At 47.8% G+C, this 27,591-nt stretch overlaps 15 protein-coding genes and 5 non-coding genes across 20 annotated transcripts; 8 read left to right on the top strand and 12 right to left on the bottom strand.

Annotated features, from left to right (window-relative positions):
* Positions 1-525: 525 nt before the first annotated feature.
* On the bottom strand, positions 526-597 carry FOIG_11655. Its single transcript has one exon. It is a non-coding gene; the product is annotated as a tRNA-Arg (tRNA).
* Positions 598-877: 280 nt separating this feature from the next.
* Positions 878-1,771, bottom strand: FOIG_11654 (uncharacterized protein; the record flags this gene model as incomplete). Its single annotated transcript, XM_031212222.1, has 3 exons — positions 878-1,349; positions 1,402-1,465; positions 1,516-1,771. The coding sequence occupies 3 exons, from the start codon at positions 1,769-1,771 to the stop codon at positions 878-880; spliced, it is 792 nt and encodes a 263-aa protein (XP_031058199.1).
* A 738-nt stretch (positions 1,772-2,509) lies between these two features.
* FOIG_11653 (uncharacterized protein) lies at positions 2,510-2,932 on the top strand (the record flags this gene model as incomplete). The annotated part of the gene is made up of 1 exon (XM_031212221.1): positions 2,510-2,932. The coding sequence occupies one exon, from the start codon at positions 2,510-2,512 to the stop codon at positions 2,930-2,932; it is 423 nt and encodes a 140-aa protein (XP_031058198.1).
* A 353-nt stretch (positions 2,933-3,285) lies between these two features.
* Positions 3,286-3,387, bottom strand: FOIG_11652. Its single transcript has one exon. It is a non-coding gene; the product is annotated as a tRNA-Ala (tRNA).
* A 539-nt stretch (positions 3,388-3,926) lies between these two features.
* FOIG_11651 (uncharacterized protein) lies at positions 3,927-4,703 on the top strand (the record flags this gene model as incomplete). The annotated part of the gene is made up of 2 exons (XM_031212220.1): positions 3,927-4,405; positions 4,550-4,703. 2 exons carry the CDS (start codon positions 3,927-3,929, stop codon positions 4,701-4,703), a joined length of 633 nt encoding a protein of 210 aa, XP_031058197.1.
* Positions 4,704-5,032: 329 nt separating this feature from the next.
* FOIG_11650 (uncharacterized protein) lies at positions 5,033-5,866 on the bottom strand. The gene is made up of 3 exons (XM_031212219.1): positions 5,593-5,866; positions 5,274-5,540; positions 5,033-5,221 (listed from the first exon to the last, which is right to left on the bottom strand). Exons 1-3 carry the CDS (start codon positions 5,794-5,796, stop codon positions 5,051-5,053), a joined length of 642 nt encoding a protein of 213 aa, XP_031058196.1. The 5' UTR covers positions 5,797-5,866; the 3' UTR covers positions 5,033-5,050.
* A 440-nt stretch (positions 5,867-6,306) lies between these two features.
* Positions 6,307-6,406, bottom strand: FOIG_11649. The gene has a single exon. It is a non-coding gene; the product is annotated as a tRNA-Leu (tRNA).
* Positions 6,407-6,489: 83 nt separating this feature from the next.
* Positions 6,490-7,698, bottom strand: FOIG_11648 (tryptophan synthase, beta subunit; the record flags this gene model as incomplete). The annotated part of the gene is made up of 1 exon (XM_031212218.1): positions 6,490-7,698. The coding sequence occupies one exon, from the start codon at positions 7,696-7,698 to the stop codon at positions 6,490-6,492; it is 1,209 nt and encodes a 402-aa protein (XP_031058195.1).
* A 309-nt stretch (positions 7,699-8,007) lies between these two features.
* FOIG_11647 (uncharacterized protein) lies at positions 8,008-8,889 on the bottom strand (the record flags this gene model as incomplete). The annotated part of the gene is made up of 1 exon (XM_031212217.1): positions 8,008-8,889. One exon carries the CDS (start codon positions 8,887-8,889, stop codon positions 8,008-8,010), a length of 882 nt encoding a protein of 293 aa, XP_031058194.1.
* Positions 8,890-9,165: 276 nt separating this feature from the next.
* On the bottom strand, positions 9,166-11,492 carry FOIG_11646 (uncharacterized protein). Its single transcript, XM_031212216.1, has 4 exons — positions 11,230-11,492; positions 10,177-11,176; positions 9,657-10,127; positions 9,166-9,595 (listed from the first exon to the last, which is right to left on the bottom strand). Exons 1-4 carry the CDS (start codon positions 11,368-11,370, stop codon positions 9,213-9,215), a joined length of 1,995 nt encoding a protein of 664 aa, XP_031058193.1. The 5' UTR covers positions 11,371-11,492; the 3' UTR covers positions 9,166-9,212.
* A 118-nt stretch (positions 11,493-11,610) lies between these two features.
* Positions 11,611-14,127, top strand: FOIG_11645 (uncharacterized protein). The gene is made up of 3 exons (XM_031212215.1): positions 11,611-11,943; positions 11,998-12,824; positions 12,873-14,127. Exons 1-3 carry the CDS (start codon positions 11,640-11,642, stop codon positions 14,034-14,036), a joined length of 2,295 nt encoding a protein of 764 aa, XP_031058192.1. The 5' UTR covers positions 11,611-11,639; the 3' UTR covers positions 14,037-14,127.
* On the bottom strand, positions 12,883-15,332 carry FOIG_11644 (uncharacterized protein). The gene is made up of 2 exons (XM_031212214.1): positions 14,519-15,332; positions 12,883-14,465 (listed from the first exon to the last, which is right to left on the bottom strand). Exons 1-2 carry the CDS (start codon positions 15,223-15,225, stop codon positions 14,192-14,194), a joined length of 981 nt encoding a protein of 326 aa, XP_031058191.1. The 5' UTR covers positions 15,226-15,332; the 3' UTR covers positions 12,883-14,191.
* Positions 15,333-15,978: 646 nt separating this feature from the next.
* FOIG_11643 lies at positions 15,979-16,050 on the top strand. The gene has a single exon. It is a non-coding gene; the product is annotated as a tRNA-Arg (tRNA).
* A 391-nt stretch (positions 16,051-16,441) lies between these two features.
* Positions 16,442-17,924, top strand: FOIG_11642 (uncharacterized protein). The gene is made up of 3 exons (XM_031212213.1): positions 16,442-16,942; positions 16,990-17,464; positions 17,513-17,924. The coding sequence occupies exons 1-3, from the start codon at positions 16,551-16,553 to the stop codon at positions 17,849-17,851; spliced, it is 1,206 nt and encodes a 401-aa protein (XP_031058190.1). The 5' UTR covers positions 16,442-16,550; the 3' UTR covers positions 17,852-17,924.
* Positions 17,925-18,455: 531 nt separating this feature from the next.
* Positions 18,456-20,068, top strand: FOIG_11641 (uncharacterized protein; the record flags this gene model as incomplete). The annotated part of the gene is made up of 3 exons (XM_031212212.1): positions 18,456-18,510; positions 18,572-18,897; positions 19,370-20,068. 3 exons carry the CDS (start codon positions 18,456-18,458, stop codon positions 20,066-20,068), a joined length of 1,080 nt encoding a protein of 359 aa, XP_031058189.1.
* A 350-nt stretch (positions 20,069-20,418) lies between these two features.
* FOIG_11640 (uncharacterized protein) lies at positions 20,419-22,497 on the bottom strand (the record flags this gene model as incomplete). Its single annotated transcript, XM_031212211.1, has 8 exons — positions 22,207-22,497; positions 21,801-22,156; positions 21,429-21,752; positions 21,278-21,381; positions 21,147-21,231; positions 20,834-21,091; positions 20,665-20,783; positions 20,419-20,608 (listed from the first exon to the last, which is right to left on the bottom strand). The coding sequence occupies exons 1-8, from the start codon at positions 22,355-22,357 to the stop codon at positions 20,419-20,421; spliced, it is 1,587 nt and encodes a 528-aa protein (XP_031058188.1). The 5' UTR covers positions 22,358-22,497.
* Positions 22,498-22,997: 500 nt separating this feature from the next.
* On the top strand, positions 22,998-24,267 carry FOIG_11639 (uncharacterized protein; the record flags this gene model as incomplete). Its single annotated transcript, XM_031212210.1, has 3 exons — positions 22,998-23,440; positions 23,532-23,759; positions 23,812-24,267. 3 exons carry the CDS (start codon positions 22,998-23,000, stop codon positions 24,035-24,037), a joined length of 897 nt encoding a protein of 298 aa, XP_031058187.1. The 3' UTR covers positions 24,038-24,267.
* On the bottom strand, positions 24,253-25,658 carry FOIG_11638 (uncharacterized protein; the record flags this gene model as incomplete). The annotated part of the gene is made up of 3 exons (XM_031212209.1): positions 24,253-24,304; positions 24,376-25,468; positions 25,604-25,658. The coding sequence occupies 3 exons, from the start codon at positions 25,656-25,658 to the stop codon at positions 24,253-24,255; spliced, it is 1,200 nt and encodes a 399-aa protein (XP_031058186.1).
* Positions 25,659-27,045: 1,387 nt separating this feature from the next.
* FOIG_11637 (uncharacterized protein) lies at positions 27,046-27,234 on the top strand (the record flags this gene model as incomplete). The annotated part of the gene is made up of 1 exon (XM_031212208.1): positions 27,046-27,234. The coding sequence occupies one exon, from the start codon at positions 27,046-27,048 to the stop codon at positions 27,232-27,234; it is 189 nt and encodes a 62-aa protein (XP_031058185.1).
* Positions 27,235-27,503: 269 nt separating this feature from the next.
* FOIG_11636 lies at positions 27,504-27,575 on the bottom strand. The gene has a single exon. It is a non-coding gene; the product is annotated as a tRNA-Asp (tRNA).
* Positions 27,576-27,591: the final 16 nt, after the last annotated feature.

Here is a 27,591-nt window from a genome sequence, read left to right as displayed (position 1 = left end):
GCATTAGACGTCTAGCGTGCTGCATTGGGGAAAAAAGTGCGTGTGGCGATGCTTGCTAGCGTGGTATTCGCTATCTTCACCAGGGGAGACAGGCATTAGTAAAGCTTACCCCGCATTTTTCGATGAAGGGTATGTGGCTTGCTGCCCGGGACTGATTCCGACGTAACCAGAGATAGCAGATGTCCAGTTCCGAGATCTTTATCATTACCGAAATGTCTCCCATAGATACAGATACAGATATATTATGGTGGTAATTACAAAGGCGCGGCAACAGATCGAAAGTCAGGTTTGATAAGTTGTACGTAAGATTTAAAAAAACGCGAGTTTTGGTTTCTAGAACCGGCACTGAAGGACGCGGACGATTTCCGAGCTGTGGTCTGTTTGGAGGCTTGCGAAGCATAAGGCCAAACAAGAGGCAACTAAAGAAGTAATAGGAGCAACACAGACTTGAAGGCTGTAGCGAACATCACTTGACAAGCAAAAATTAGATCTTGTCGGTTTCACAGATGAGGCAAAAAAAGGATATGATCACGCTGGGGATCGAACCCAGAATCTTCTGATTCGTAGTCAGACGCCTTGCCATTGGGCCACGCGACCGGATTATTTGTTATGCCAGAGCCGTCAGAGTTTGGATCCATGTCGCTGCAGGGTATCTTCAATCGAAGCTCGCAAAAGCTGGTGCTACACAGACTGACACGAAGGAGCAGTTTCTCGTCCAGTATCACTGATGTCATTACCCCATAGCGGATGCTGCAGACGTTTAAGTAAGTGACTTCAGCCGTGGACCACCGAGGAGCGTCAGGTCTCAATCTCTTGTTCTATGAAGAAGTGAAGTAGCAAAAGGGCCTGCGATTCAATGTTCATTGATCGGATCCTATTACTCAATGTGCGTCCTTGGATCATAGTCATCTTGGTCAAGCCTATGGTCCATCGCCCACTCTTCAATTAATGACCACTTCCGACAAATATGCGTTGTAGTTGCATTTGGAAAGTTCTTCCCGACTTGCGGTGCCCAATACCAATGTATCAAACTCAAGTCAGCATTGCACATAAGACTTTGTCTAATAGAGTCAATGCAGTGAAACTTGTGCATAGTTTGTAATCTGCCCAGACCTCCTTCTGTCGAGTTGAAGTCCCTCACCATCTTCCGAATGTCATTAAGGCAGTGCAGTTGGTGGTATACATCAAGACTGGTAATGTAGTAGTCTGGATCTCTAGAGATCTGAGACGTAGGACGGGATAATCGTGATGCTTCTTGGCCAGATATCCTGACCAGATAAGGCTTCATCAGATTTCTCCATGCCTTTTCTGCTTCTGGAGATGCGCCATAGAAGTCTGTTTTTCCAGAGCTACGAATTTGGTTATGTATGATTCGTCGCAAGGTGAGGTACTGACACTTACTGGTCTTCAGGGAAATCTGAATTGAAAGTGACTATTTCGTACTCGACTGCGATCTGGGCCGGAGCTTCCAAAGTCAGTAGAGTTTCTAAGGAGTATTCTGCCACGATATCGTACAATAGAGAGTATCAGGCCAGGGAGGTAAGGGTGATCTTGTTCTCGCCCACAGGCAAAGAGATGAGATGATCAAAAGAAGGTTAAGTAAGATAGATGTAGACGCAATGGTAGACATGTAGTTGGGCACCCTCTGCTTCGATGATTGCTCAATGTGTGATTCCCAGTCTCTCGAGTCATTGGAATGGTCATCGCCATTCTTCAACAGTCGATCATGAGACTCATGACTCTCCAGGTCATCCAGGGAAGACCGTGACATTTCTGTGAGAGAAATGGCAAGGCGAAGTTTGACACTGCGAAAAATAACAAACGAATGCCGCTCGATATATGGCACACATGAACGGGATTCCGTGTTGCTCTAGCGCTGACATGCAACTCATCTTATCCTGCCATTCGGCCATCACTATGCCGAGCCCTCACTTACGTTCGCGACGTACTATGCCGGTGAGATTGTTGATTTTCTGTAGATAGTTGCCGCTCATAGAACTATCCCCTCGTGTAGGATTTAGGCTGTGCCAAGACTGCATGTAAGATTGAGCTTTTATCCACCACTCACGATACGGACTACAGACTTTCAGGCTTAGGAAATCCTTCGTAGGAATATGCTAAAATCCCAATCCAATGAGTGGTCACATAATGCAGTTCGACCTTGTCTACAAAGCTCTTCATGCATACTGATCACAAATGCCATGGTAAGCTCTTCGGCTTCGATCATCCGTGCTGTTACCTCGATGCTCGAAATGCATGGCTATTTGTGAGCACAACGTGACATTCCCCCGCACATGGCGAGATCGCTTTTGTTTTCAAAGGATGTATCGAAGGACCATAACATCAATGTCGGCACAGCATTGCACCGAGATGATTAGAATAAAATGAGGATATAAGCTCATCATGATCACAAGAAGTTACAGGCAGGCGACAGCGACATCATTCATCAACGAACTCTATTCTACAATCATCACCTATCTTGAAAACAAGAGCCAGAAACCTTAACGACATGAAGGTCTCTCATATTCTGGCGCTCAGCGCTCCCCTACTTGCTTTGGCAGCACCTACGCCTGCCAATAGCCAACTTTCCAAGAAAGCCGAAGCCGAGAGCTTCTTCCTCCAGACTGATGTCGGCTGGTTCGACGGCGGCGATAAGAAACGTGCCATATCTGAGAAGCCCTCGACCAAAAAGCGTGCTCCAGCTGACGCTGACGCTGAAAGCTTCTTCCTTCAAACAGACGTTGGGTGGTTTGATGGCGGAGATAAGAAGCGCACTACAATTGACAAGAGAACTCCGATTGTGAAGCGTGATCAGACTGAGAAACGTGAGCCTTCTGATGCTGAGGCTGAGAGCTTCTTTCTTCAAACTGATGTTGGTTGGTTTGATGGCGGTGATAAGAAGCGGGCGACAGGTGATGCCAGATCAAAGTAGCAGGCGTCTTGGTACCGGTTACTGTAGGTTATTTCCTCGTGTAACTGTGTTACATGATTGGGCTTTGTCTTCTACATGATAAATATACACGAAACTTTACCAGGGTCATATATAGTGCACTTGTGGTTGCTTCACTACTGTGTCCTCATTTCCATGACTTAACCCTGCCTTATCTCACAAATAATAGACGAAAAGAAAAAGCCGACGTCTGCTGAGATAACGCGCACGGTTACACACTCAACTCAAAGCCAGAGGTAATACTGCATGGCCAAGTCGTGTACTGACACACAAAAACGTCAGCGACTTATTAAAAAGCAAAAATGAGGATGCTAGTGGAATCTAACCACCGTGATTGGACGAACAGGGAATCGAACCCTGGACCACTCCCAGATGCGACGATCTGTAACTTGGACGGAACTTGCTAAGGGAGTATTATACCACTAAACCATTCGCCCAGGACTTATTGTGGAACGTCGTGTGTCTGATTGGACATACCACGACCATGAAGATTGACTGATTCTATGATGCCGTGTCTCAAGGACCATCTATCGTTCATCCGTTTTTAGCGTATGGCTATCTAGGTTTGGGCACATGACGTACAGTCACATCGCTTGTCAGTTCATGTGTTTGATTTAATGTTACCACAATCTCCTATACTCTCCATCTTTTCCATCACCTAACTCCTTCCGAAATCCATCACATCATGTTTTCGGGTGCAATAGTTAGACCGGACTGGTATCGCCGCGTCACTGACCTTGTACGAGACCGCTTTGCCTGCGGAGAAGCGACTTTGTGGGACGAAGACTCACAAACCCGCCCTGAAGACTATAACGAGGACCTTTCTGATTGTTCTACTTTCTCCTGCGCCTCTAGAAATGGCAGAGATTATGGCAGCGATGATATATGCGAATAACACAGAGATTTAGACGAGGACGGCCGAGTTTCAGACAAGGAAATCGACCAAAACAATCCCGCTGACCTCATGTGCGCCGAGATGAAGCAAGAACGGCGTGACCGTAAGAGAGAATTGCGAACATATAAGAAGTGGGAAGATGAGAAGGGAAAGATGAGACAGCAAATAAGAGAGCAAATGAGAAAAGAGGCTCAGGAGATTGAAGTTTATGAGGATACGGGAAAAGCCGGGGTTACTTGGAAACAGCGCAGAAAAGAACTGAGACCTTGGAAGTCATACGAAGAAGTGACTACCAAAGAAAATATCGAACTCGAGATGCATTGCGTCAGTGAAATCAAAGACGCTCTCGCCCGAGTTCAATCTATCGACGAGACGCCCACGCCTCTCAAACTTGGCCTCATGAGAATGTTCAAGCTCTGGTCAATTGACCATATCAAGCGCTGCCCTTACGAGCTCGCTCCTACGAGATACATCGAGTTTGATGCCCCCTTCTACGAGTGGGACAATAATAGCCAGGAACAGCGTCTACCACTAAGAGCTGAAAGGAACTCCGGGCACATGTATTTACTTGCAGAAGATGCCTGTTCGATAGACAAATTCACACCACCGGAGTATCGCAGTACTAAAACTCATAACTTGGGAATGAGTGAAGAGCCGATATATATCTAGTTCTTTGACGACAATTACTTGACTATCAAGATCAGCCGCGAGACGGTATTTTCAAACTGTGAGGAGGATATCCCTGGGAATGCACCGTCGCTTTTTACATACTATGGTATCTGTGGGAGATATATGGTTGATAAGGAAAAGCAGGAATATGAGGAATGGGAGACTGAAGAAGAAAGTGGTGAAGAATGAGTGGTGCAGGGTGTGAAGTGAAGCGTATCGCATATCATAACTGGTTACTGCCAACCAGCAACGCGTGAGTGAATGCTGAGAGGAGTGTATACATGTGGTGGTCTTTCATAATTCTGATTGCTGCTGACTATGCATCTCTGGATGAAAGACGATCTTTTTCATAGTGGGAAAAGAGCGCAGGTCTTTCTTTTCAGTTGTCCGTGGTGGATTTTCCTAATGTACTGCTTTTGATATTGGACTGTGATTACGGAGTCTTTCGTCACATTATTCCCCAGCTGCCCATCGAAAACAAACTTTACCTCCCAAGAGATTCATATGAAAGCAGTACGTTATGAAAATTCAGAAGTTTATTGAGATTTCCTTATAACATAACCATAATAGTCAAAGCCTCCACCGTCTCCCAGTACCTCCATTTCCATGTCAAAGATGTTATCTGGGTTCAGTAACAACTTCATAAAATGGGGTTGTCTGAAAGTAATGTATAGAAACACTCCATCCGCCTTTAGCGCACGATGTACCTACAGGTCGTTAGAAGCCATCATTTCCTGGGGCAAATAGTCAACCGCGTACCTCTTTCAAGTATTTGCTTGTATTTTCCTTCACTTCATCAGGAGGGCTCCAGGGACTGCCGTAAATCATGGCGTCCAACGTTCCCTTATCGAAAGCGACATCTATAGAGCCAGTAGCAATTGATGGCATATCTCGGACATCAACTCTACTCCATTCGATTCCTGTAATTTCCTTATGTCTCTCTGTCATCATATCAACCACTACAGGAGAGAAGTCGACACATAATTGTTTCTGGTAACCACGCTCGGCAAGCTCAGCAGGTACAACCTGAGCTGAAGTTAGTTTAGTGTGACAAAATTTCGATCATCAGTGGACTGACACTATCGCCCGAGCCAAGGTGAAGAATCCTTGGGTTATCCTGTGCTGTCCGTCCTGGTTGCTCCAAGAGGTTCTTCTGTAGAAATGGAAGGACCTGCGAAAATGACCGGAACCATTCATGAGTTGGCTCATTATTATTTGACGTCGCATAGCGACTATCCCAGTACTCGGAAAGTCCGAGCTGTTGGTCCTCTGCAATTGTCATTTTGGCGGTCGATCCGTCGAATTTTCTCTAGTTTTTACAGCACCGTTCAAAATTCGCTAGCATGGAGTAATGACTCCACAAGAATTAAATCACGTGTATTCGTCTTATCGTGGATCATAGTGGAAAGACTATTCCCGTTTTGAGTAGTATCGGGGAGAGGGTAGGTTGGCCTAATTGTCTGCCTTGTTATCGACTTCTCGAACGACTTGAAAGACTGGTGCTTGGAGTACTAGACCCTTGATAGAGCGCAAACAAAGCGGCGGCCCTGATTGAATTCTAGGAGATTTGGTGGCAGCGACGTCCAGCGAAACCCGTTCGTAGAGGTACCTCAAAATCTGCCCAACTCACAAGAACCAGAATCTTGCACCGGGATGACTTCAGCAGGATCAGCCCCCCAAATGAAAAGATAGAACCACAACGCCCAAATTTATAGAGCCCAAGCTACGCAAAAAGACAGGCGCAAGAGTATACAGCTGATTGTAGCTATTGAGAAGCCAAAAATGAAATGTTTGATGAGACTGGGACTCGAACCCAGGAGGATTGCTCCACCAGGAAATTGGTGTTAAGGTTAACCTTAACCTGGCGCCATAACCAACTCGGCCATCTCACCCAAGCTAGTGCTGATGCTTCGTCGGCTCAGAAACAATGTCTACTACCCTAGTAACGCCCAATTCATCGATTATTTCAACCAGTTCAATGATGCTCGAGAACATAATCTACATCTTTATCTCCTCGCCCCGATAGATTGACCAGAATCCGCTCTGATGAAGGTCGTTGCGCTGCCAAACGAATAGCAAATGCGATTGCATGTGCGCTCTCTAGAGCAATGATGATACCCTCACTCTTTGCCATGCGGAAGAATGTGCTGATGACCTCGTCGTTGCCAACTGTTGTGACTGATATACGCCCAGCGTCGTGAAGCATTGCCATCTCAGGTCCAATACCAGGATAGACTAGCCCGGAGGCTACGGATGAAACGGGAGCAGGCTTGCCTTCATCTTGTTGGAGAACCAGCGTCTTTGCGCCATGCAATGTACCTGGTCTACCGTATGATAATGTCGCTGCATGCTCGCCAAGTTTTTCGGATCGTCCCAATGGTTCCACCGCATGCAACTTCACTTCTGTATCATCAATGAAAGCAGAGTACATTCCCATCGCATTGGATCCACCAGCGACACATGCGACAACATGCTCAGGCAGAGTACCATCACTCATGGCGAGGAATTGCTCCCGAGCTTCTTTGCCGATCACGGACTGGAAGTCTCTCACAATCAATGGGAATGGATGAGGCCCAATCGCCGAACCAATTGCATATAGCGCATGCTCTCGCTGTTCAACATACGCATTGAAAGCCGAGTCACTTGCTTCTTTCAACGCAGACTGTCCCGCTGTAGCAGCAACAACTCTTGCTCCAAGGATTTGCATTCGACCAACATTAGACTTTTGCTTTTCGGTATCAACACCGCCCATATGAACCTCACACTCAAGACCAAAATACGCCGCCGCAGTCGCGAGTGCAACACCGTGTTGACCTGCCCCCGTCTCAGCGATGAGCTTAGTCTTTCCCATTGCTTTGGCGAGAAGTGCGAAACCAACGCAGTGGTTGATCTTGTGCGCGCCTGTGTGGTTCAGGTCTTCGCGCTTGACGAAAATTTGAGCACCGCCGACTTCTCGGGAGATGTTCTCGAGATGGTGGATTGGCGTTGGGCGGCCTTGCAGACCGATGCGGACTTTGTTGAGCGTTTGGTTGAACGAGGGTGAGTGGCGGAGTTCTTGGTACTTAGTGGCCAGTTCTTCGAGTGCTTGGTGAGCTTCGGGTGGGTAGAAGTTACCACCGAATTGGCCGTAGAAGCCATTTGGATCTGGGTAGGTGTCTGAGTGAGGTTGATGAATGCTTCCCATGATGACGGTGAGGGTAATGAAATGATAGAAGACTGGAGGTTAATTAGAGAATATTAGTACCAGCCGGACATAAAGTAGTAGTAAGATCAGCTCTATATAATATTCCCTAACGAACTGTGCCAAGTCATGCACATCATGAAATGTTGAGGAGTTCATTCATAGGGCGCATTCTTACAGTTAGGGTGCAGCTTGACATGAAGGGTGCAAACTAGCGCCATCAAGATGCCGTCACTGCCAACCGTGAGGAACTCAAAGTATTCATCCCCATAAAGTCGTACTGAATATAAAATAAAGCTAGCCCAGAGCTGACTAGGAAATGAACTCCTTGATAGTATCAACAAAATAGCTCTCGTTCTCTAAGTACATTACGTGCCTCGAGTCTGGCACGGTGACAAGCTTGAAATCACCCCCGATACCCTTCTCCTGCGCAGTCTTGACAACCAAATCTCTCATCATATCCACTAAAGGGTTGAGGTGCGCATCATGATCTCCTTTAACAAACATTATCTTCTCACAGCTTTCCAAAAGCTGAGGTACGAGCGGCCGCATGTCAAAGCGCTTATTCTTCTGCAACGTCATCATCGCACGCAAGCCATCGAGACTCAGAGTTGAACTAGCAAGTTTAAGTCGTTCATCCTGGCCTGGATGTTCATCAAGCCACTCTTTGCTCGCCCAGCCGTAGTGCATTTGCCGAATAACATTCGCAGAAGTCCCATCTGCTTCAGCCTGAGCGCGCATCTTGTCGAAGTAATCAAGCGGCATTATATCAAGGGCGCCAAAAGATGCAGGAGGGCATGCGCAGTATGCAAGGTTTTGGATCAATTTTGGGTGACGGCAGGCTAGGTAGACACCGCTGGCTGCGCCAAGTGAGACGCCGACCCAGGCGCGGATGCTGTCGATGTGCAAGACTCGAAGGAGTTCGTCGATATCGTTGATCAGTTCTTCCATCTCGACGTTATCGACATCTTTGACAGGACTACTTTGACCATGACCCGGATGGTCGTAACCCAGGACTCGGTAGCCTAATGAGGCGAGGCGCTGAGCGACGGGCTGATACAGAGTGGTGTCAGCGCCGAAGCTGTTTGAGAGGACAATCCAAGGGCCATTTTGTGATTTTTGTACGATACTGTAAGATATCTTGCGGCTCGTAGAAAGTACGGCGCATTTGATGATGTTTTGAGCAGAGGCCATTGTGGTGCAACGACTAGTGAGACAGCAAGCGAGGCAACGGATCAATATGGTAAAGGTTTGAGGCTGAGGGCACAAGGCGAATTGAGGAGCTGTTAACAGACTCAGATTTATGCACCCGGATACTTATCCTCTGCCGGATAGTTCTTTCCATTGTACAACTTGAAATGTCTCCGAGGGTAAGCTGACGGATCCTTCGTCCTTCAGTATTCAGTCAATTGTCAGCAGAAGCTGCCATTGATGCTGACCCTCCTTTCCGCAATTGATTAGCTGCGCAGATGGAATTTGTAATTTTCGCTTAACGTTCTTACGAAGTAGTATATAGCTCAAATAGTAACTAAGCAACCTCGCAGATAATCTTCTACATCTCTCGTCTTAGACAGAGGCGCCATCATACCAACATATCCATCAGGTCTCACCACTGCAACGACACCATCATCCTTGGATACACCCAACACTTGGTAGACGTCCTCCTTCTTTGACACTCCATAAGTCCGCATCTCAGCAAATGTCTTTACTCCCGCTGGCAGATCAATCCACTCGAATCTTGAAGTGAGTGGATGCATCACAATTGGGGTTACGGTGCCTTTCGGGAACTTTTGTAGAATATCGACGGATGACTGTAAAGCTGACTGCGAAGTGCCGGATTGGTCGAGCAGGTCGTTGCTTGTGAAGACGAGGATGTAGTAACGGCCAGTCGGTGGCATTTCTGTGAAATAAGTCAGTCCCTCAGCGTCCAACATAGTGATTTCAATCTTATAAGAACATACCATCTTGCAGATGACGAGCAGTAGCATCAGCATAGCGCTTCACCTCAACATCAAGCAGTCGTCGTCCTGGTGTCAACGCGCCCAGAAGTGGATCTCCCCGGAACAAGTTACTCTTCGCATCCAACTCCCTGATCAGTCTACTCTCCTTGTACTGAAGTCCACAACCACTAGTGAAACCGCTGCCCTCACTGAAGACTCGAAGGAACTCTTCATGGGTGAGACCCGAGGTCTCGGCATCTGCTGATCCAATGCGACCGGAGAACATGTGCGAGAACTGGGCGTCGAACTCAATGAGCTGGCGAGCTACATCAACGCGCTCTTGGGAAAATGTTTCGAGGATAGAGTCTATTCCAGAGGGACTTGCGGGAGTAAGGCCATGGATCCTGTGGGCGAGCTTCCAGGCGAGGTTGTAAGAGTCCATCATCGAGACGTTCATGCCCTGACCGGCTTTAGGGCTGTGAGTATGGCAGGCTGCATAAAGTTAGCATTCTACCAGTGAAAATATTCTGGATCAGCTTACCATCTCCAACAATGAACACCCTTTCTACCCCATCAGACGTCTTAGCAGAAAATCTGGAAGCCATACGCTGTCCAATCTGATAAGCCGCCCACCAATCTGGCTCCGTCCCCTCCTTGATCTTAATCTCATACGGCGCAAAAACCTGCCGCGCTTGCTCGAAGATGTATTCCAACGTAACCGCACCACGTCGCTTCTTATCAGCAGATTTTTTGTCTGTCCCAGTATCACCACTGGTGTCGACCTCCTCAGCAACCTGAACGTAAAGACGCGTGAGATACTCGCCCGTTGCAATCTGTTCTCTGGGAATGACCATGACAGAACCAGCGTCTGAGTGAACTGCTGAGCGTTTGCGAATATCGGGAAAGTCGGTGTCGGCGACGAAATCGCACACACCCCAGATATGATCTGTTGTTTCACCCTCGAGCTCGAGACCCATGCATTTTCGGACTTTCGAGCGTGCGCCGTCTGCACCGATGAGATACTTTGTTCGAACGGTGCCTTGTTGAGTTGATCCATCTTTAAGATCTTGTGCGTACTTAACCACGATGGGGAATTCAGGGTTGGTTTCGTCGACTGTGTACTCCAGGAAACGATGCGATCTTCTGATGGCACTCTTGCCTGCATAGAGATGCAGGTTCTCTTCTAGAATTCGCTCAATTCGGCCTTGGTGAATCGTAACCTCAAACGGGAAACGAGCAGGGACGTTGACATCGGGTGCAAAACTGGTCCGTTCAATTCCTGTACCATGAGAACCATTGCCGTTGGTGTTTGCGTTCGATTGCACGGGGTTCCAAAATGCAACCTCTTCCATATGACATCCCTCACTGATGATCTCACTTGCTATTCCCAAACTTTGGAATACCTCAAGAGTTCTGGGTTGGAGTCCATCTGCCTGACCGGCTTTCAGCGTACCCGGCTTGGAGTCCAGACAGAGAAGTGAGGCTTCTGTGATACCATATCTTGCGAGCAGCAAGGTTAGAAACAGACCTGCCGGTCCAGCCTATAACGTGCTTGTGAGTATAAATAATTCTATCGACGAGAGCTGTGACTTACACCAATGACGACGACTTCCTTATGTTCCTCGGAGACATTGGACAAGTCTGGCTGCTGAGAGAGTCGGGGTAACGGTAGAGCGCGCGAAGGGAGGATTCTCTGGTCTCGCGCCGCGTTGGAGGTTTCTTGAAAGACAGGCATCACGAATATCCAAACTGTAAGTTCAATGAGCGATGAAAATGACACTTTCCAATCGTTCAGCGTCTTTCAACTCATGTTTATCAACTCGTAGGGCACGATGCACCGCTTTTCTCGGCACCCACCAATTCCGGCAGTATCTCCGATCTTCCGCCCACGCCCGGAACTTTGATTTCTCGGCAGTTCTTAGCGCAACTGCTGGGGCGGGGTACCTTTTCCACCAATTCCTTCTCAAGAGGGCGGAAGTCCGGAAATTCTCACTCTCACAAACAATGACAAGTTCCGGGTCTTTACCAAGTCGACGAAATCTACCGCGGGCGTCGCATGCGTGCCAGAGATGTCGCGCGAAGAAGGCGAAATGCGATCAGCAGCAGCCTTGTGCTAATTGTGTGAGACATGAGTGGGATTGTGTCTATGGGTTGAGGAGGAAGAATGGGAGGGCGAGTACTGTTTCGGTGCTGAACGATGTGCAGCGCAATACGCCGCCGTCACCGTTATCTTCTTCGCGAACTTATTATGATGAGGCGGCGCGACGGAGCGAACCGCTGGAACAGGCTCATTCAACGGGTCGCATAGGTATAGTCATAATTCTTGCCCTGGATGCTTGGGACTGACGGCTGGCTCGTGTAGACGATGGTGATGTTGTCGGTGACATCAATCAGCATACTCACGGCACAGAGTTCTACGGTACATCGTCCAACTTTGTGCTCCTCAATCAATTCTTCGTGTATGCTCAGAAGAATCTACCGCCTGGTCACCCAAACTCAAGCGGCAATGCCGGCTTCCTTTCTGCCAACGCTCATGACGGGAATGTTTCGAGGCAGGGCCTCGTTACACGGTCGCCAATTTCCATTGTCAATCTCCTTTCTGACCGAGAAGTCTTGGAACCTCCTTCAAGACCAAAGACTCCCCCAACGCGAGCAGGGGCCCAAGATGAAATCCAAGCGCGTTCGTCTCTTGAGACGAGACAGGGAACCGCGGGACTTGAGGACTCGATTCATCATGACCATCCCGCGGCTACCAGCCAAAACAGACCATCCGCGGACAACTCGCTATCATCATCGAAGCAAAGGCTAGAGCGCGAATACATCAGACAGTTCTTCAACAACCTTCACCATCTTCACCCTATGCTTGATCCTATTGCTTTCGCCAAGCAATGCGAGGAACTCGTCTGGAGCTCTCAAACCTCAATGGAAAGTAACAAGACCCAGCGTCATTTCTTTGCCCTGTACCATATAGTCGTGGCTGTCGGTTCGATCGTTGCTGGCTCTTGTATCACTCAGGACTTTGAGCGCGACATCAATGTCTGCATGAAGCTTCCGGCTCAAGGACAAGACTTTAATCCTTCTCGATTAAGCCAAGAACTCTCGAAGAAGTACTTCCGGAAGTCCAGGATGTTGCTCGGAGATGTCTTTGAGGTTTGCTCTTTAGAGAGCGCCCAGACACTACTCCTCATGGTATGTGGCCCTCAGTCTCAGTGGAACCGGGAAGCTGACCCAGTAAAGTCTTTGTACTGTCAGAACTCCCTCAAACCTCACGCTTGCTACATGTACTGCGGCCATGCCGTCCGCACAGCACTAGCCATCGGTATCGCAAGAGAAACTCCATCCAACTCGATTGAGGACCGCAAAGCAGCACGAAGAACGTGGTGGTGTATTTACTCTCACGAGATTGACATGAGCTGCAGTGCAGGTCGTCGTGATAGTCTTGGCAAACCTAGGAATTACCAGATCGATCTGCCTCATATCAGAGGGCAAGATGTCGCAATATCGAACCAGCCTGATCTGGAGAATTGCAGTGCGGCCATGATCAATGAGATGGTCCATTTCGCTGCTGTCCTACGGCGCATCTCGAAGGAACTATACTATGACTCGAAGGGTCTGACCTTGCTGCAGAAGTCCGCTGTTGCGAAGGAGCTCGATCGCCTGCTTGACGACTGGAAAGCTAAGCTACCTACTTATCTGGACTTCACAGCCGTATCATTCCGTGAACAAGAATGGGCAGCTAAACAGAAGCTTGTACTTCATCTCAGATACCTCAACGCAAGAATTGTTCTCCATCGCCCTTTTCTCGAACAACCTATGCTCACGGCAGAAGCTAACATGTCCACTCATGCTGAGTTATGTTTGGATGCAGCACGTAAAACTATTTGCGTCATGTATGACGCTTATGCAAATCGGCACTACTTCCGCACTTGGTGGTACAACTCCACATATACTCTGTATGCCGGGATGATCGTTCTGTATATCATTATGCTTGGACCTACAGATGTTCCATCAGAAGACCTCCTCGCCGATGCTGTCAAAGCGCATGATATTTTGCAATCAATGGAGGAGGCTACTGTTGCTCGAAGAAGTGCGAGTCTGATTCAGGAAGGACTAGAGGTAGCGCGAGCGTGCGTACAGCGGCAACAGAGCAGGCCGGATGGTGATACTGAACCACCGTTCTTCGATGGTACACAGGGTGACTTGAACAGTATTACAGATCAGTTTTCGAGTGCTGTTTCGGGACAGGATCATGCGCTATTGGCTTCGATCATTGATCCGAACTTGCTGCAAGATTTCATGGCGGCGGATCAGGATGCTCTCGGATTGGGGTTTGAGATGCCGTCTTTAGATGGGTTGTATGGTGAAGCATTGGATGTTGATACTATGTCAATGGTGCCCTGAGTCAAAGAAAGGTCGAGCAGGCATTAAAACCGGATGTGTATATTTGTTGTAATTAAAATGAACTGTCCATTATGTAATTGTATCATCATTCCTCTAGCTATAGCGCATCTCGCGGCCACTATCAGGTGAACTGTCTACTATGCCTACACAATTCTCTAATCGACATCCGGAACAGGTAGATCATCAATGAATCTGAAATTCCGTCCCAATTTCGCCATTGCCTCCTCAGCCTTCTGCCTCCTAAGTTTCGCAGCCGCTTCATCCGAGACGAGAACAAAGTCATATGTCATCAAGGCGGAACCGATTTTGACACCATACTTCTTCGCCATTTCTTCGTCTTCAACCTTCTTGATGTTAACGATCAACGAGTCCTTGACACCAAACACGGCATCAGTAGTTTCGTAAGGATCGTCCTTGAGGTAGAGTGCGCTACGAGGGCATTTGTTAGATATAATCGAGGTGCCAGAGAAGGGCAGACTTACGTGATCAGAGGATCGTATCCGTCTTTCTTGAACATGAAGTGCATATGACTGGGTCGGTAGCAATGTCGGCCCAGTACTTTAAGCAACTTTCCGACGGGTCCGTCATGAGGAATAGGATATGGCACAGGTACAATAGCCTTAAACCAAAAGTCTCCATTATCGTCACTCGTCAGCACAGCTCTTCCATCCGGGCCAGTCCGGTCAGCGTGCTGAACATCGTAGAACCCCTTAGAATCAGTCTCCCAGACGTCAATCTCGGCTCCAGGAATTGGTGAACCATTGACATCCTTGAGGGTACATAGAACAAGAAGAGGTTCGCCATCTGTATCTTGGGAGATCAGACTTCCCTCTTTTACATGCTCGGCCTCATGTGTATGGAAAGGTCCCAAAACTGTGCCTTCAGTGCTGCCCTTCGGTTTCGGATGGTCAATTGAGTCAACCAAAAGTGAAAGGCCCAGGACATCAGATAGTAAAATAAACTCCTGTCGGACATCGGTGCAGATCTGACCAACTTGTGTCAGGAATTGGATAGCTGTCATCCATTCGTCTGTAGTGAGTCTTGTTTCTCTCGCCAAGTCATGCAAATGTGTGACAACTCGTTCAAGGATATACTTCAGGCGCAGATTACTGCACTGAGAGTTGATGGCGTGAACATTCTCGGTAATGTTATCAATAGTGAGATCTTTCAGATTAACAGGAGCCGCCATAATGAGTATGAATATGAGAATAAATGACAAATAATTGTATAATGAGTTCTAGCCTCCAATTCAGTTCCACCTCAAGCAATTTATCATTTCTAAACCCCGCGTTTCAATACGTCGTCTTTGTGGGGACGGTGTGATCCGAAGTTCGGGACCCGGGTTTTGGGAGGTCGGAAGATACTCCACATCCCGGAAGTTGAGGATTTCCGCCAGCCGGACACAATTATCGGCAGTTCGTCCAAGGGTCGGATCGGATACGTCATTGGCTCGATCGGTCAGCGGAGTTTGCTACGTCGTCGTTGGTCGCCAAAATCGTACCGGTGAGTTATAGGGTAGCTGCAGCACCGCGACGTGAAGAACAAAACTGTTAATTCTGGAGATAAACGAAGTCGCAGGTTTTCGAGAAAAATATTTAGTCATGCTGAATAAGATCGTCTGTTCAATTGCGTATCGAGTTTGAATGTAATACCATGCCAAGAGCGTAATTGTAGAGCATCGTCATAAGAGAAGTTGACTGAACGTTGGCGATTGAAGGTAAGTCACGGTTACCAACACACTTGGATTGATAATGCATGTTAACTTAGAGAGAGACCTTGCTCTATTTCAACACCGAAAATTGATATTCAGATAAGCGCAGCTTTCCAAGAATTCTTTAATTGAAGATACAATGTCAATATGGCTCATAAATTGACGATGTGATCCGAAGTTCGGTTTCTGGATGCGTTTATGAGCTGCATGAGTATTAGTCAGCAAAGACAAGGTCGCGTGGCCCAATGGCAAGGCGTCTGACTACGAATCAGAAGATTCTGGGTTCGATCCCCAGCGTGATCATTCTTTTTGCTTTATCTTGCCTCAATTTTATTATAGCTGTTTAACGGATACTGTTCATTCGCGACACTCTTCATCAACTGTGCAAGGAACAATTCGCTCCGCTGAATTGACTTTCTAGAACCCTTCTTAGGCTAAAATCCTCACGGAAAAGCGGGGAACGGAAAAAGGATCACCACGGAAAACCTACCATTTTAACTCCTAGCATCGTTTCAAGTTTCGTAAAGGTTAAATACAAGGGTCGTGGCATAATTGAGGTTAATTAAAGACAAACGTGTCACGATGCCAAGCGGTGACCTCATCATTGGAGGATATACATCTCTCCATCGCGGGGAATCTGCCCGACAACCGAACTCAAATATACCCTGGATATCCGTGGATCTTTGACTTCTGCAGTACTCGGAGGACTATCCTCCGAGGATTATATAACTTTATGCCGTGCCTTGCTCAAAGGTGATGAATTTCGTTCCTTGCTCTCTTCGCCTCGTGTCCTGTTCATCAAAATGCATGGTAAACTACTCAGTGTGCTTCTAGGCTCTGCCGTTTTGGTAGTGCCTAGCCAAGCCGTCAACCTTTTCGTAGCGGACTACGGCGGCAATCTGAGCACTCTGAGCCTCACCGAATCCGCGAAAGGCTTCGATCTCTCCGTCACCTCGAAAACGACCGACTGTTCTCCCGGACCCAATTGGCTCACCCTTGACAAGCCTAACAACGTGCTTTATTGTCTGGATCGCGGCCTAAACTTCCAACCGCCTGGTTCATTGAACTCGTTCACCATTGGAGAAAAGGGTGTTTTGAATCGCGTTTCTCGCGTCAAGTCCATCACAGGAGGCGCTGTTGCAGGCGAGATCGTTACTGGTGCAAGCGGAAAACGTGGTTATTTCAGTGCTTCATAGTAGGTTGTCAATAATCCTTGGAATTGAAGTTACTCACATGCCGTAGCACTCCAGGTGTAGCATCGCTTTATGGCCTCGGCGACAAAGGCACAATTGTCGGCACCGCGCCACTTCAAGAGCTTACCACGAAAATTAGCCAGACTGGCCCAATTGCAGACCGCCAGGAAGCAAGCCATCTTCACCATGTCATTATTGACCCTACTGGAAAGTATGTCATTACACCCGATCTTGGTGGTGATGTCTGCCGCGTCTTTACTTACGACAAGAACACTCTCACTCCCATTGCTGAGGTGGGCAGCTTGAGCGCTCCTCGTGGTTCTGGGCCCCGCCATGGATTCTTCAGAATTATGGCGAATGGTGAGACTTTCTTCTTCTTCAACGGTGAACTTGACCAGAAGGTGTACTCTTACAGCGTCAAGTATACCCGCACTGGTCTCTCCTTCACAAAGGTCTTTGAAATTCCATCGCTGAACGCTAGCTTTCCTCCAAACACGGCTCCCATCAGCGAAATTGCCATGAGCGTAAGTCACTACATATCTTCCGTGTGAGTCCTACTGACTTTCAATCAGCCTGACCAGCGCTTCGTGATCGTCACCAACCGCGAGAAGTCTTTCGCCAACTCTCCCCAGCGAGGATCTGGTCCTTCCGACACTCTCACAGTCTTCCGGATCAATGAGGATGGCACTCTGAAGCCTATCCAGGCTGTCCCATCTGGCGGATATCTTCCCCGCCAGTTCTCATTCAACAAGGCCGGTGACAAGATTGCGGTTGGTCATCAGGTCAACCAGACCGTTGTCATTTGGAAGCGCGATGTCAAGAGTGGCAAGATCATTACGGAGCAGGAGGGCGGAAAACTGGCGCAGGTGAAGCTCACCGGAGATGTTGTAGCTACCATCTGGGACGAGTAAATATGTAAAAAGTCTCGGCAGGGTTCCCAAAACTTGCGCTATATTAGATACATACATATTTACCATATCCGAAATCTTACGTGTATCCTACACGTTGCACTCAGGAGTTGTGAAGAATACTTACGATCTGATATTGGCGCTATTTAGGAGGTCGAGAGATTTCTATCTCATGGATCAGATAAAATCGAGGGAGAAAATGAGTTTTTATCCTATATGCCACTCCTATCCTGTACTGGGAAGAAATGCTACCTGCTTGTTGTGCCATGAGTTACATTACTGGATAGTGGAGATATTCTACCGTTCGAATACACCTAATGCGGCCGGTTTCCGCGGAGAGGGTAGGCACAAAAGATGAATGACTGTACACATATCATTCAGTTTGACGTGACTATTGCTTACACTCCCCTCTTTGAACGGCTGACGGGAACCGCGTATCTGCAACTCGACATGAGATCCAGCAGCCAGGTTTGAGCGATCAAAAAAATGCGTGAAGAGTATCCTTTTGCAGGAGTGTTTGGTTCCTCGGCCCGAAACGCTTCCATTTCCCAGATACGTCGTTACTCACATCGTTCACGCCTCGAGAGTTGACTTCGGTTTCACTTTGATGGGTGACGCAGGCCTTTTCCAGCAGCGTGACCGCCACGAGCTGACGCGGAGAGGTATGCACTGTAGGTTTTCGGCTTATGACTGCCGAGTTTAGCACTGTTACACAGATGTTAGCGTTGAAAGTGACGGACAGCTGCCAAGCTCGCCTACAAGCTCCTGCAACTGGCACACCACACGTGATCCGCTCCAATACCGCCTTTGATTCAAAATTTATTTCTTTCCCTTCTTCGCCTCCTTCACACAACACAGCACCGCAGATTATCCCTCACCTCACCGCGACGCAAGCCGAAGTGCTTCATTCACGCAAGCTCACACTAGAAGTATTGGTTTGTGAGCGCGCTCCCATGCTTCGGCTGCCCAGCATGCCCCCAGGCCAACTGTCGCACAGGCTCTGCAAATCAGAACAGCCGAACAACACTGGCTTGTTCTCGGAGTCTGAGGTTGGTGAAAATGCAGAAGAGGAACCCAGGCGGGATTACATGTTTAAGTTTCTAAGGTGGATGCGCAAAGGAACCCGGTCAAACTGTTTGAGGGCACTCGAAATGGAATGTAAACAGGAAGTCGACACCTAGTTTGTGGACGACTACGACTTGTATCCGCGTGGGCGCTTCTTTGTGTACGTGGTACACCTTTGGGTCTGGCTTATTTACCGTGAGTCTTCAGTCACAACACGCGTACCTTGATTACTTACTTTCTGTGCTAGTCAAACGCATTTTTCCTTTTCCCATCTTCCCCTGGAGATATATTGGGGAGGCGCCCACAGGTCCTTTTGCAGGCTGCCATGATAGGTCGAGAGGCATAACGAGGGCGCTTCAGATTCATATACTTAGGCGACTGGGCCCCAACGGGCCCAAAGGATGGAGGAAAAACAGGAGACATGTATGGTGGAGACCAGTATTATCCCCGGATAAGATTCTCGGGAACCCGCAACCTCAGCTGAAGCTTGATACGGATTCCGAAAACTGCTTTGGTCAACTTCCGGATGCCACTAGCCGCCTGAAACAAGAAGGCCCATCGCTGGCACCGCCAGCATCTCCTGGCCACAACGAGGCGTCTGTTCGCCGGAATAATGACGAGCCCTCCAGTGACCTGTCGGCAAACGAAGAAAATTGCGATGTTTCCCATGGTGGCCAGAACTTGTCGACTGTTGCCCCAAACTCGAGTCTTTCCCAACTCAAAGAGGGGCGTGATGAGCACGATAGCCAAGCCTCCGTCCCAAGTGAGCGACAAAGCACAAGTTCCAGCTTACTACCCTCCGCTGAACCACGCAGCGCCCTTTCTGTTTTACTCGAAAGACTCGCCAGCATGAGTGACCGTTTGCATTGCGTAGTGGACGAAAACTTTGACATTGATACCATTGCATGGCTCGTTATCGGGCTTGGAGCCGATGAGTCTCGGCAACGTCTCTTCAATTTTCTTGATGAAGCGACAATGGGTGTATGGTATTGCTTGGGTGACGTCGTCTCTCAGTCCTTTCGCTTTCTGATTGAACTGGAATCTCCCGAGGAGGCTTGTGTATCTCATGGACTGTCATGTAAGCGAGTTATGGTGGTTCAAGATGAGCTTGGCTGCAGACAACTTCGCTTCAAGACAGTTCATCGCGCTGAATGATGGCTTGGAAGACTGGATCAACCTGTGGAGTGGTATGGGGTTTGCTATTTTTTCGAGTATGGAGGAAGAAAGACTTGAGGTGGATTAAATTTTGGCGTCTCTGTGATAGTGATGGTTGTAACATTATACGGTTGTGTACTTTTAGCCTTTGCATGGACAGTGAACATAGAGAAAGGGTAAAATTATGTATTATGGTATTTTAAGATGTATTGCTTTCAACGTTATCGCCTATGTTCTGTCCCTATTCACGCATCAGCCCTCTGTCAAACAAGCATATCACAGATCCTCATGTAATTAGGTCAAAATTGCCTCTACGATAGTCATGCTACTGTGTCTAAGTATAAAGGGTGTCAAGAACTACTGGACTGCTCTTCCGTCACAGGGATCGGCTCCGTATCAAAGGAGGCTTCCTTCAGGTATCTGAATCTTGCTCCGAATACCCACCAAACACCGGAAAATAGGAACGTTGCCCCAACAATGAGTGCGGCCCAGTTCATGTTCCCGATGTTTTCACCTGTGACTGGAAGATACAGCGGCATGCTAGTAAGGAGTCAGCAATGATATCTCACTGGAAGCTTTTGTGGGATAATACGAACACATAGATGACGATAGTCAGTAAGGCCCATGCAACAGAAACATAGTTCACAAAGTATCCCCATCTGCCAAGATCAAAGTGAGGGCGAGGTGGAAGAACTGAACGGCCTCGGACAAGAGCCTGTTGACAGCGTCAGCAACCAAATAATAGCGTCAATGAACAGTACTCACCACCGTAACTGGTATCGCGTAGGCAAGGGCGAAACAAACACCAGCACCACTGACGATGGCGTTGTAGGCCAGTTCACTGCCTAAAGAAATGAGGCCAATGATGACTTCGACCACAATGATGGCAAAGATAAAGTTCAAAGGAATCTGCAGCTTATGATCGATCTTCTGGAGGCGATGGGACCATGGGAATGCCTTGTCCTCCGCCATGCGCCAGCCGAGACGGGAACACGAAGACAGGATGCCAGTGCAAACAAGAAGCTGGAGCATGGGACTTTAGTCATCATGACTACAAAATAAGGCGAGTTTGACTTACGTTTACGACACCAAACACTATTGCAACATAGATCCCGGCATACTCATTGCCCGCGACGTCCGAAAACCAAGTGACGTATGGTGACCTAGCCATAAGCTTGAATCATAACAATACGGTTAAGGGGAACTTACAAGGCCGTTACATACTCAGCATAATTGCCGCAGCAAAACAGTAGGATGAGATCAGTGACGATAGTAGCAACACCAGAAAGGACCATAGACCAAACCATGGCTCTCTGTGTAGTGTCAGTAACTCAAACCTTGACTACGCAAAGATACTTACTGGTGCGTCTTGAGAGGCGTTCTTCATCTCCTCAACCAAATGCATCATGCTATCCGTCCCATAAAGGCCATACAGAGGGCTGTAAAAACTGAGTATGAACACCCATCCGTTATTCGTGTATCCCGAATTGTTGATGAATTGAGTAAATACGAATTTCGCGCTGGCTTTCGGGGCTGTGGCAAGAAGAGTGATAGCCCAGCCAAAGAAGCCAAGGATTGTAAAAACGGCGCCGACGGTGCTGTAGAAAGGGAGTGCGCTGGGCTTCAAGTTCATCAGGAATGGGATAACCAGCAATCCAAGATATATCAAAAAGGTTTGGTAAGGCTTAGAGAGTCAGCGCATGGCATCACATCAAGGGGGGAGTCTCAATACCTTCCAGTCAATATTTGGGTGAAATATGGACACCATGGTACCAATGATGTTGGCGGTATTCAAGGCACAAGAAGAGCCAGTGGCAGTCTCGGCTAGAAGCAGACACCAACCGACGAAGTATGAGAGGAACGGTCGGTACTTTTCGGTAGCGAGTTTCTGGACGTAGAACTGCTGACCACCTGCAGTAGGCCAGATGCCACAGTATTCAGCGAGTGAGGCCATGAGTAGGGTTTGGCCGATTGCGACGATGATGGATCCGTAGAGAAGCGAGGCTGGTCCACCGACGTCAAAGATCACACCGTAGAAAACGACGACGCATGTCCATGTCGCACTGATCATGACCTGGTATGCGCATACTGTACTGCTGTCAGTATTGAAGACCAAGGAACTGCTGAAGAAGACTCACATGTCCAGAAGTTGTAGACGCGATGCAACTCAGCCGACTTTCCGAGGGACTTGAGATACGCATCGTCAGTGTCATACTGAGACTGGCTGCCCTCGAGAACGGATCCATCGTAGCAGATTGGCTCAGCCTTGATGTCTTTAGGGGGATCCATATCCAGTGGAGTTCGGAGGTAGGTGATATCTTTCTTGAGAATGTGGCGCGATCATGAACTGGAGAATATAGGAACAATGCCAAGATGCAAAATAGGAACCAATTTGGGAACAATGCTTTAAAGGGAGAGCTTGGTGGTAGAACTGAGAACAGGAATGTCTATAATTAACCAATTTCCCAAAGCGAATACACAAAGCAACATGACCCAAGACTGCAATCTACATCCTGGTCGAGAATGCGGGGAAGATAACGTCAGGACAGCAACCACCAATAATGAACTAGCCTGCTATCGTTTACAGCTGCCATCATTCCACGCAAGCGCCTCGTTTCTCTCCCGGGCAGCCAAGTTAAGCCTTCCCCGGAATGCACCGCGTTGCCGCTTCTCTCCCGACCAGCCTAGCCCGGGATAGCGTGCTCATGTGAGTCCCCAGGCCTTGGGTCGATGTGAAAGTGGCTTGGACTTTTCTCTGCCGACCAACCTATCTTGGATTAGTGACAAGCTAGTGAGAACCATTGAATGCAGCTTCAAAGTAACGATAGAGTCATATCAAGATGAAGGAAGTCAAGATAACGTCTATAAATAATGATAAAGACTTCACAGGAGTCTCAATAACAACTATCGATCTTATCACTGCTTCAAAATGGCCTCACTGAGCACAGCTACCACTAAACCATCTTTTGTGCGTCTGGACGCAGCGGAAGCATCCACGACGCCACAGAACCTTGTCGCAGCCATCAAACGTGACGGCGGCGTGATTGTTGAGAACCTTATATCTCGCCAGTTAGCAGAGCAGATCAGAGCAGATCTCAAACCCCATTTTGACTCTGATATTCCAGACTTGTCTGGATTCTTCCCTGTCACAACCCAGCGAGCAACTGGTTTATTTAATGTTTCTGATGCGTGTGTTGAACTTGCCTGTAACCCCCTCTACATCGATGTTGCGAATGAGCTTTGCTCTTCGTCGCTGACGTATTGGGAGCGGGAGAAGAGGATTACTGTGAGCGGAAAGCCTATTGTTTCGTCCACTGTGGCGTTTCGGGTTAATCCTGGTGGCAAACAGCAGGTTCTGCATCGAGATGATGAGTGAGTACACCCTTTTGCCACGGTCTGGAACCAGTGATGGAATAATCTTGCATAATGCATTGGTCTGGAACTATTCGCTGACTGAATGCAGTGACTACCATCCCCACGACAAAGAGCTCCCAGTCATGATTGGCTGCGTGACGGCTCTCACCAGAACCACCAGAGAGAACGGTGCCACGATCGGCATTCCGGGATCGCATCTCTGGGATAGTGAGCGACGACCATATGACGAGGAAGCTGTGCCCGCAGAACTTGAACCCGGCGACGCCTTCATTTTTCTAGGCAACCTCTACCATGCTGGCGGACAGAACATCACCCAGTAAGTGAAAGGCAAATTCCGAAAATCGTGCCCATACTAAATGACTTCTTAGAAACGAGTATCGCGAGACAGTAGGTATCTTCCTCTGCAAGCCGACTCTTCGCCCTGCGGAGAATCAGTTCCTCATGGTACCATTGGAGCGAGCGAGGCAGCTCACACCGCAAGCGCAAAGATTGCTTGGCTATGGCGTTTGTAAGCCATCGTTGGGATTCATGAACTACCAAGACCCAATGAAGGTGTTGTTTGGAGTGGAGGACGAAGAGACAGTGCTCATGTAAAGTAATCCTCCTATGATCAGAACACAATAAATGGGCTTATCCGCTCCTCGTTGTCTCTCGCATACTGTATCCAGTTTTGAGTCGACCCAGCTGCTGTTGCGTTCCAGAAGTCTCTCAAAAATTGCAATACTGCCGAATTACAGGAGAATCCTGTCGCGGCTATGTTTTCGGTGAAAAGCCTCTCGATCATGACTTGCTTCTCGGTGTATAACTGACTAGCTGTTCCAAGTATGAACAGCGGGAATGAGATGTTGTGTGAAACAGATTCTGTTGGCCAGGATGTCATGAAGATGATCTCGTTGTAGAGACAATCAAGTAGCGGAGGAGTAGCTACTGACCTTTCCGCCTCTGAAGCAAGAGCTTGGTAGCTGTACACCAGGCAAGCGTAGTATTGAGCTTTGAGAACAGACTTAAGGCCTATCTGGAGAGAGACATCTTGTGATGGGGTAGAGTCAATGCGGGCGCAAACGGAGTCATAAGAACTCGTGAGCTTGTCTTGCCACACAGTCATATCCGTGCCAGCAAGTATCTTCCCTGTCCTAAAAGCGTTATCTCGGGTTCTCTCGGTAACCGTGATCTCATAAAGCGCTTCGGTAAATTCTTTGAAGTAGTCATCAGAGGTCGCGTGCTGTGAGATGGGCCTATGGCGTCTCAAAGCTGAGCTGAATGTCGATATACTCCCGAAAGCCTCCAGGTAGTCAAGTTCTTCGATGAAGAACTGAGAAATTACCTTTTCGTGTGGATTTGCGAGGTCATATCTATCGAATCCTGTGCGGACACCGCTGAGGTGGAGTCTCCATCTCGTCGAGTTCGGTATGAACATTTCTGCATAGCATAAAGAAATCATGGTGAGAATAATCTCGATGAGAACCGAGGCTTCGGTAATCTTATCGCACCGCGCTACTCCGCGCTTCAGCTCGGATTCCATCTGCCGGTTTAGGTGACATAGAGTCGCATCTCGAAGATTTCGGTGAATCTGAACAAGCGCTGCCTTATCTTGGGGAGACACGACAGACATATGTGCTGCTGCCAAACCCAGCGTTGATAGCCGCAAGCAGGATGAGCGTTGCGCAAGAGGAAGTACGAGAGTTCGCCATGGGTTCTTGGGCCCATCCAGCCACGCAAGCTTTGATGCGACTTCGTGGTTGAAATGTTGAAAGAGGACTGCATGAGCTGCTTGTCGGACGTGACGATCGACAAGCTCGACATTCTGCTTTGTGTGCAATACAGCCAAAGAACTTTCAGTGGCTATTTGAGGTTGGCAACGGGGAGAGTTTTCGTCATCGGTATGCTTCTTCATGCGAAGGGTCCTTGATTGTTTGTGTGTGCGTGGTACACCATGCTTGATCTGAGGTCGTAACGGGACTGATTTCCCCATCAATTTGCCTCTGCTCGCCACTCCCTGATCCCATCTCAAACGAAGGCCGTAGCCTGGACATTCGAGTCCTCGACTACAACATTTCTGACACGAAGGAACACTTCGGTCGCATTTTATTCGCCTTCTCACACATGTTTTGCAATCTGGAAATGAGTAAATAGTTCTAAGCAGACATCGACCTCACTCACTCTGAGAAGCAACCTCACGATCCGACGACAAAGAATCGAGGCGAATATTCCGCATTTCGGACCAAGTTTCCACCAAGAGTCTCAGGATTCAGCGTTTGATGCCAGTGACCGTTGAAAAGCCATTTGTTCAATTGAGGATTGGCTTACCATGTTGATCTGCACGCGACAGTTGAAAGGGGAAGATGCGCATCATGAACCCCGCTTTCTAACGACTTGACGTTAGTTGGAAAACGACAATTGATACGAGAAGTGCCCTATCTTCATACCCGATTAGGAAATCTTTCACGGTGTAGCTTGGAGGAGTCTTATCGCGATACGAAAACCGCCTGTCGCTTCATCCTTCCCAATATTATTGTTGTTGCACGATTGATTGTCGCAACCTGAAGACATATATAGTCAATCTTATATACAATCTCTTCTCTGTTCAATAATAAGTCTGATCATTATCCACTGTGCAAATGGCGACAATCTTGGTGACGTTGAAGGCCCAGTCACAACTATGCATAGGAAGGTCTCCAAATAAAACATCAAGGACATCAAGTATAACGGTAATGGGACTTGGAATTTTCTTGACAGCGCTAGCGGATTATCCTGGGTCTACATGTATGGATGAGGCTGTCAACGTTCCCCTAGCTGGCATTGTAGTGATCAACTCGCGCAATAAACCCAGACACGACTTCCCGAAACTGTCATTCGATATGGAAACTGGTGGCCGCATGCTGGATGACATGTCGGCTTAAGACATCTCAGTCTTGAAGCCAATCAAGAGACCCAGCCTCCAGTCGTTGGGCTCGGGTGTCTGAGACCACGACTACCCTTGCTTCATCTCAAACTTGACAATCAAATTTGATCAGCCATTGATATCTGTTCAATTATTTCTGTCTTATCGAGTTCGATAATTAAACTATAAGCATATCTGGATACCTATTCTGAGTATTGTTTGGGTTAGTCGTGACATAAGCACGTAAACATAGCTTAGAGCAAATATCTTCATCCCTTGCTTCAATTTATCGCTAGCCGCTGATTTTCTAGATCCAATAAAGCCGATTTAGTCATTCAATAAGAATCAAAGCAAGTAGTTTCCTTAAATACCGCTTCTCAAATGACTGCAAGGGAGCCTGAATCAATTTGGTGGTCGGGAGCGCCGTTGAAGAGTCTGCTCATAAACATTGTCCATCGAGAACACACGGAGGCCTCATCTTCAAGTTGTGTGATTCCACTTGTGGACTTTACAATTGGGAACATTCCAGGTCTTGGCATCAGCAGAGCTGGATGACGCTCGAGTGTCTATTCTTCCTCTGACCCTCACTTCGAACGCTGGCTAGTCTAATTAGCATGTTGAATATTTTGTGGATTGACATATACCTGTGCTGCCGGCCTTCCATTTGACCCTTTTGTGACTCTTGGCATGCTAAATATTCGTAACCTCTCTCCTCGTGATTATGGCCAAATCAGGATTCATCGCATCCCCATCCAAAATTTATGGCAATGCAAATGTGTTCAGCTTGGTCGATGGTCAGCTCTTCGTCGGCAATGTCCCCTTTTATTTCAACAGAGAGGACTTCAACGTATTCGGTGCCGAGCAGGGAGGAGTTCCCAGTAGTGTTATTACCAGAACTTTCTTTCCATAATAGGGATATCCTTTATTAAAGACTTTGTATATTAAATCTTTCTTAACTTATATTATAAACTTAGTCTCTGACTTATAATTATAAGAATAATATTATTAGTCTATATAATTATATAATTCCCTAACTATACTTTATATGTAATGCGCGCTCTTCTAAGCGATATCCGTTGACGCATTTATCATGAATGCGGAGAAGTGATGAGTAGTAAAAAAAATTCAAGAAAATGGGGAAAAAAGAGAAAAAGAAAGCATGATTAGATCATGAGGCGACTCTCCCGCCGGGAATTGAACCCGGGTCTCAAGCGTGACAAGCTTGCATACTGACCACTATACTACGGAAGATGAACAGGTTGAAACC

This window comes from Fusarium odoratissimum (genome assembly GCF_000260195.1).
Source record: "Fusarium odoratissimum NRRL 54006 unplaced genomic scaffold supercont1.22, whole genome shotgun sequence".
In the NCBI taxonomy this organism is placed as follows: domain Eukaryota; kingdom Fungi; phylum Ascomycota; class Sordariomycetes; order Hypocreales; family Nectriaceae; genus Fusarium; species Fusarium odoratissimum.
Note: the sequence above shows the minus strand (reverse complement) of the source record. Positions and strands in the feature narration are given on the sequence as shown.

Excerpts from the sequence above, each read along its gene's own strand:
- FOIG_11650 (XM_031212219.1), bottom strand. The coding sequence starts at position 5,796 with ATGACAATTGCAGAGGACCAACAGCTCGGACTTTCCGAGTACTGGGAT. Across the intron at positions 5,541-5,592 it reads ACCTTGGCTCGGGCGATAGT|GTTGTACCTGCTGAGCTTGC; the intron begins GTCAGTCCACTG and ends ACTTCAGCTCAG. Across the intron at positions 5,222-5,273 it reads CAAGCAAATACTTGAAAGAG|GTACATCGTGCGCTAAAGGC; the intron begins GTACGCGGTTGA and ends AACGACCTGTAG.
- FOIG_11646 (XM_031212216.1), bottom strand. The coding sequence starts at position 11,370 with ATGCCTGTCTTTCAAGAAACCTCCAACGCGGCGCGAGACCAGAGAATC. Across the intron at positions 10,128-10,176 it reads GGTGTTCATTGTTGGAGATG|CCTGCCATACTCACAGCCCT; the intron begins GTAAGCTGATCC and ends AACTTTATGCAG. Across the intron at positions 9,596-9,656 it reads TGCTCGTCATCTGCAAGATG|AAATGCCACCGACTGGCCGT; the intron begins GTATGTTCTTAT and ends CTTATTTCACAG.
- FOIG_11645 (XM_031212215.1), top strand. The coding sequence starts at position 11,640 with ATGACAAGTTCCGGGTCTTTACCAAGTCGACGAAATCTACCGCGGGCG. Across the intron at positions 11,944-11,997 it reads TCATTCAACGGGTCGCATAG|ACGATGGTGATGTTGTCGGT; the intron begins GTATAGTCATAA and ends TGGCTCGTGTAG. Across the intron at positions 12,825-12,872 it reads CCCAGACACTACTCCTCATG|TCTTTGTACTGTCAGAACTC; the intron begins GTATGTGGCCCT and ends GACCCAGTAAAG.
- FOIG_11644 (XM_031212214.1), bottom strand. The coding sequence starts at position 15,225 with ATGGCGGCTCCTGTTAATCTGAAAGATCTCACTATTGATAACATTACC. Across the intron at positions 14,466-14,518 it reads GGATACGATCCTCTGATCAC|CGCACTCTACCTCAAGGACG; the intron begins GTAAGTCTGCCC and ends ATGCCCTCGTAG.
- FOIG_11642 (XM_031212213.1), top strand. The coding sequence starts at position 16,551 with ATGCATGGTAAACTACTCAGTGTGCTTCTAGGCTCTGCCGTTTTGGTA. Across the intron at positions 16,943-16,989 it reads GGTTATTTCAGTGCTTCATA|CACTCCAGGTGTAGCATCGC; the intron begins GTAGGTTGTCAA and ends CACATGCCGTAG. Across the intron at positions 17,465-17,512 it reads TCAGCGAAATTGCCATGAGC|CCTGACCAGCGCTTCGTGAT; the intron begins GTAAGTCACTAC and ends ACTTTCAATCAG.